The 6558-nt window shown below is 38.4% G+C and overlaps 1 protein-coding gene across 4 annotated transcripts in view; it reads right to left on the bottom strand.

The window, feature by feature from the left end:
- The window catches only part of DENND1B (DENN domain containing 1B), a 155720-nt gene that overhangs the window by 19410 nt on the left and 129752 nt on the right, over positions 1-6558 (bottom strand). For all 4 annotated transcript variants that reach the window (XM_015587508.2, XM_015587511.2, XM_015587512.2 and 1 more), the window contains 4 exons: positions 5933-5973; positions 5163-5231; positions 1971-2027; positions 1001-1108 (listed from right to left, as the gene is read on the bottom strand). In XM_015587508.2, the coding sequence (XP_015442994.1) occupies positions 1001-1108; positions 1971-2027; positions 5163-5231; positions 5933-5973 (275 nt within the window). The remainder of the gene's footprint in view (positions 1-1000; positions 1109-1970; positions 2028-5162; positions 5232-5932; positions 5974-6558) is intronic.

Raw genomic sequence — 6558 nt, 5'->3', positions numbered from 1 at the left:
AAGCTTAATAAATGGGTAAACCATAGAGACGGCCCTTAGGATGCTATAAAAACAGTCCCATGAAGGCAGAGATTTTTTTTTTTTTCCCCTCGAATACGTAGAAGAGTGCCTAGGGCAGCGCAGGTCTTGAATGACCGAATGAAGTGGCTTCCATACAAAAGTTAGGGTTTTAGCCCAGCCCTGCCGGCCAGCTCCGTTCCTAGTCCATGGGGACACACCGCAGGGCCACCTCTCCGCAGCTCCTGCCATGTCTGCACGTCCCGCAGCGTCGGATGTGGGTTCCCGTCCGCCCTGCCGCTCACCAGCTGGGAGACTGAGTGAGGGACGTGGCCATTCCGGTGCTGACCTCCTTGGCTGTGACCTTTGGTGGCTGTAATCAATGAAGCTTTGCAGCTGCTTCCAGTTCCGACATTTGAGAATTCTTTGTCAAAGCTGGTTTCCCTAGGCCACTTAAAATACGATTTGGCTTTGTTAAAACCTTCAGACACATACTTGTGATGCGAACTCAGAGACACGTACAGCTATGACTCTGAACACCTTCCAACTTTGGGGCACTATTTTAAACAGCACCAGCGTATATGCAGAGGCTTTAAATATTTATAGCAAATAAAACATCTTAACTTTAGAAAAAGATAGATATTCATTAGTTCATATTCTAATTTCTACCGATCATTTGAATGGTCAAAGTGCCACATATGAGTTTCATCTTATGTTTGTCATCATCGACACTCCCGCGCTCTGTGGCAAGCGCACATCTGACTGCCTCTCCCCTCACGGGACTGTGAGCTCCGACTTGATAAAGCAGGTGGAAATGACATCTGGAACGCTTGTCCCCAAATCTCCCAGCCCAGCCCGCCCAGAGGCCACCTTCTCAGCTCCTTGATCGTAGTTGTTGGTTTTCTTAATATAAGGTAAAAAAAAAGTTAATGGGGCCAAAATGACTCTTGAAGCACTGGAATTACAGCGGCAGAATCTGGAGATGCCGAGCGAACGCACTCACCTGGGTGAGCTTACGCTTCTCCACGCTCCCTCCCTTCTCGCTGTGTAAGGTGTAGACAGGTGTATACTGGACAGAACTAGCATAGGGCCCATAATCGTCCTCATTTTCCTACACGGGAAGAGATAGACAGGTAATTATTATCAAATGCTCCTTTGATGACTGAAGTTATTGATTAATCAACAGCGTATCTGACACAGATGCATATAACAAAATAAGACGTCAGGTATAAGCTTAAAGAATCCATTAGGGAAAATACTGCCTTTTTCTATATTATGAATTAATAGTTTCCACAATAATCTCTTACTATTTTGAATGATCTGAATAAAATTTAGATGAAGATTATTTGCTCTCTATCACTACGATGGAAGTTTTCAGTAGTAATTTTTTCTCCAAAGGCAGACATTCAAAACGCAACAGCTGATAAAAATCTACCACGACGTAATATGTAATCAAATCAAACACCCGTGTACATACACATTAATACCGATACACACGCGACACTTATAGATTCAAATACACATCATCAAACACAAACTTTTGCAAATTAAGAACATGCTTCAATTTAAAGCAGTCGCTATCGGAATGATCCTATAAAACCAAACGATGACATCTGAGACTTAATTCTGCACCCCAAAAAATCATCTCTTTTAAAAAAAAATTCTCAGCTCGAAGCCAGAATTTCCATTGTGATAGCGAGGCACTCAACCTTATGAAAACACACATCCTGTCAGAGCGTCTGTGAACCTCTCCATACTTCTTCTGCAATAAAATATGCAAACAGGAAAGAGATCAGTCGGCGGGTGCACATCGGGTGACGAGGGGAGGCCAGAGGGCTCGTTATGAAAACGACGTTCCGGGGTTCAGCCTGTTTCAAAAGTCGTTCACACCATTCACGTCGCGCGATCTGTAAAGCATGAACTTCGAACTCATGCAAGAATCCAGGGAGAAGGGAGAGGAGCCTGTGACGTACCTTATGCTTTAGCTTGCTCTTCACCTCCCGGATTCCCTGCTTCGCGTGACTTTTCGCCTGGAAAATGATAATACGAGTGTCTGGCTTAGCGCGGTTCTGTGACCATTGAAAGAAATAAGTACGCGAGATCTCGTTTCATGAAAATTGCTAACTGTTCGTACTCTTTAGAAAAAAACAAATGAGGCAAAACCAAGACATATTATACACAGCAAAAGATCATCTAAAAAGCCAGGGAGCACGAAATTGTATTTCCCTGGTGCTTTGGAATAAAACATTTTCACATTCTTTGTTTTATTGGTATAGCCACCGAATCTATGTAAAGGGTCCTATTTTAACTCCTACACTCTCATTAGGTAAAAATAAATAATTACCCAAAACGGTTCCCTTTCCCGTCTCCTAGAACGTGTACCTATCTTAACTCACATTCGCACTATTTTCTAGTTTACCTAAATAGTCTCTATTCTTTCAAAATCCACCCTGTTCACACTAATCCTTTTGGATGCTCCCGAGTCTATGGAGTAGAATCGAGTAGCAGTCATGGTCCTGTAATTCGTGTTCTGCTTCCTCTGAACGTCCGTTTCCCTGCTCCCTCACTGGCCTCTTTCAGGCTCCGGAAGATGGGGTTTGGGTCCTCGCCATCCTTTTCAATTTACCGAGTTGAAACTTACCGATCAACAACTATTCTCTACAGAAAAGCCCCAGCGAATAGCTTTGGCTCATACGTTAAAATGACTTAATGAAGAACGTTGACTTAGAAAATCTTTTGGCAAAATCAAGTATGTATTTACAGTGCTATCGTTTTTAGATTTGTAAGCGAGTGCGCATATCGACTCTAGTTTTCTTTCCAGTCTCTGTAAGCACAGAAAACGCAAGCGTAGACAGCATAGGAAAAACATTCTCAGTATAGGACGAGGCCATTATTTCCTTTAACAGATGCCTCTTCAGGACTTCCGTAGTGAGCGGAGCACAGAGCAAAGCGACGATGGCAATGCACGTACAAAAGCCTGGACAGCACCTCTGTCACTCACAGCGCCTGTCACACTCACTGCTGTAACAACCATAACCAGTCCAAGGCCTAGGTCATGAGAGGCACTCGAATAATTTGTTCAATGAATGAAACAGTTAAAAACATGGTTCCCAGTTTTTAAAATTTTACTATCTAAAGAAAAACAAGGTCGATACATTCTGTTATACCCATGCAAGAAAAATCGGGAGTTCTGTTCATAGCAATTTGTACTCAGAGGAGGAATTTCAGAGTTCATATTTCAGAATATGAGCTCTCTGCGAAGATGAGTTTTAGGCACAACTTGTCCCAAACTTCTTGATTCATGTATGACATGATCACAAAATAAATGTTAAAGTATCAAGTACCTTCTGAAGACCTTAATTTGCCCAAAGGTAACTTAGAGAACAATCTTCCAAAGAAGAGAATTTTTAACTTAGAAACATTTTGCTGTTCTGCAGAGAACAGTTCAGAATAAAATACTCTATCGATTAGGATAACAATTTAAATAATAAATGAGGTTTTGAACATGTTTGCTTTATCTTTGTGCTTTTATGGAAGATATGAGTGAAATTAAGAAGAAAAACACATATTTAGCAAAATAATACAACATAACTTCTCTAAGCCTGAAGGAAGACTTTGCGTGTTCAGTCAAGGAACAAAATGAAGGGCTGCTGACCACGAACCTTTTCTTCGAATCTTAAATGAATGTGAGAAATGAGGCTCAACATCAATTTGGTTTTTCATATGGCAGCTATGTGCTATTTTATTGAGAAATTAAAATCTCTTCAAAAAACGTATATAAATCACCAATATCATAGTGAGATAGTGATCTACTCGGAGAGGTTTTCTGGGTAGCAAAGGCTGATCTTCCCAAGGCAAGATGGCCTCCTCCTCCTCCTCTTCTGCTTTATGATGAGGCTTCAAATAGTTCAGAATTTGGGTGCTGTATTTTTTTTTAATTTTTATATATCAAATTATTTCATTTTTTTCTGTTTTTTTTTAATTTATTTTTCAATTACGGTTAACATATAATATGATATTAGTTTCAGGCGTGCGACACAGCGATCAGACATTCATACACCTTGCTATGTGATCACCCCGATAAGTCTAGTATCATCTGACACCATACATAGTTACTACAATACTGCTGATCATACTCCCTGTGCTGTACTTTACATCCCCGTGACTGTTCTGTAACTGGCAATTTGTAGCCGGCAGTTTGTCCTCTGTATCTATGAGTCTGTTTCTGTGTATTTTTGAATCCACTGTGTAGATTAGCTTCTCTATAAAATGTCATCTTTGAAACAGATGTTTTAGAACAGAAATGGTGGCTACACATATACCGAATCGAAAGTCAAGAAAATAAGTTCTAACTGTATCACCATATATTATTCTTTTATTAATTTAATCACATCGGTTCCTTTAAAAGAAAGCCTTTGAAGGCGGATTCTCATACAATCGAAACTACCGCCCTGGATATTTTTTAGAAATATAGAATATATATAACCTATTGAATTTAAAAGAACTTTTTTGAATACCAAGCCATCAGCTCCTCCCTCAAGAAGCTTCTGGCCTAATATTAGAGATAAAGATGCCCCAAGATGGACCAGGACACAGGAGGAGCCAGGTCTCGAGGGTCTTTGTTATCACAGGAAAGAGATTTCATCTTGTTAATTATTTATTTACTGCTGTTGCTATTGTTGTTGTTACTGTTGTTCTGCTATAAGCCATGGAGAATCGATGAAGAATTTTAAATACGGAGAGTCAAAGCATCTTTGTGGAAGGACAACAGGTCATAGTTTTCTGGGGTTTTTGTTTTGTTTTGTTTTATTTTTTAATCGACCTGAGCCTCAAGTATACAATAAGAATTTCAGATATGGTGTCAGACGAAAGAAACAAATCTTAAAAAATGGCACTTCCTCATGGACTATTTCGATCTGAGTGCACAATGTGGCTAGTAGATTTGAAATAAAATGAGGGACCGTCTTTAGATCATAGAAATAAAATATCCTCTCTATACAAGGATATCATTTTAATATTTGAATTTCCTTTGGTCAATATTAACTCTAAATTTTAAAAATCTTATTTAAAAGGAAAATAAAAAATACTCGAGACTTACATGTCTAACAACTGGGAAAATGTAAAATTTTATCAGTAGAAGTTTCAAATATCAAAAGACAACTTACGAACTTATACGCTGTTCGTACTGCGGGAGTTGCTTTGGTGACTGCGGAGTTGAACAGTGCGCCTCCTTTCTGCAAACGAAAAACAGAAACTTATTTCCAAAATTTGGGGGCCAGATTTTCCTGAAAACAAAGCATCGGTAATAGAATAGAAAAAGAGCTTTACTCGCCAGTTAAACAAAGACCTACGAAAATTATTTCATGTTCAGTGTTTTCGGGCTTTTATCTACCACAGTAATTTCACACAAAATGTCCACATTCTACTCTGTTTTTGGTTAGGTCGGTGTAATCACCATTTAAAAATCATTTCATCTTTGCAGTTTAGGCAGACTTGGGCAATATGACCAGTAATAGGTATATATATATAAAGCTTAATGAAAAAGGAATACATTTAATTGTTAATTAACTATTTAATGTTGGGCGATAAAGTCTCAATTTGTGGAAGAGAGTTTGATATTAAAAAAATCATATTACCAAAACGCATTATCAGAAATGATAAAAATACCCATCCAATCCTACTATTCCACCTAATTCCTTGTTCTGGAATGTAACACAAGGTGACAGTGAAACCTTGCTTTTCAAAACAAGCCATTTATCTCCAGACAAAGGCTTTCCATTTTAAAATTATATTTATGACTATCGATAAACTACGAGCATAAAAATTTTTAAATGGAAGGAAATATACGAACATTTCAAATATTGCCAATAAACATACTTTCACCAAACACAGTTCATCTAGAATGAAAGAAGAAACGTCGAAGCGTTATCATTACCTTGACTGTGTGCACCCACTGTTGATATGACCTCGGGTTCCCTGGAATATATAAAAATAAGATGTCAGGCATATTTGATGACAAAGCCATAAAGCTACATTCCTCAAGAACTAGATTTTAGTAAGCAAATTTTATTTATCTGCAATGTGAAAGAATTAATAAATAGCTCTAATTCTTAGGGACACGGTAATCACCATTTTTAAAAATACACACTTTCTTTCTTTGCTCACATGTGAAGCTAATATGTTAAAGTAGTCCATCACCTTTCGTTTGAATATTATCTTCAGAAAATATAACCTCTCTTGTGCAAGCCAAAATTCCCATGTCTCTTAATCTAATTTTTCAGTGTTTTCTGTCTGTGTTGTTTTGTAAAAGTTTCGCCTCTTTTGTGCAATTTCTAAACGATATTTTGAGTAAATAGGAAAATAAAAAACCAGAATGGAATTTAAAAATGCAAAGAACCCTGAGGACACACACACACAAAAAGATTATTCTACGGTTGTTAAAATGACCATTGATAGCCACTTTTATTTCAGTGCAATCGAACTGCAGTTGTAGTTTGAAAATTTTCTCTAGTTGCGAATCCAAACTGGAAAGATGGCCAGGGAAACGTGCAGCGCACGCAG

This window comes from Pteropus alecto, unplaced genomic scaffold (assembly GCF_000325575.1).
Source record: "Pteropus alecto unplaced genomic scaffold, ASM32557v1 scaffold90, whole genome shotgun sequence".
Lineage (NCBI taxonomy): Eukaryota > Metazoa > Chordata > Mammalia > Chiroptera > Pteropodidae > Pteropus > Pteropus alecto.
Note: the sequence above shows the minus strand (reverse complement) of the source record. Positions and strands in the feature narration are given on the sequence as shown.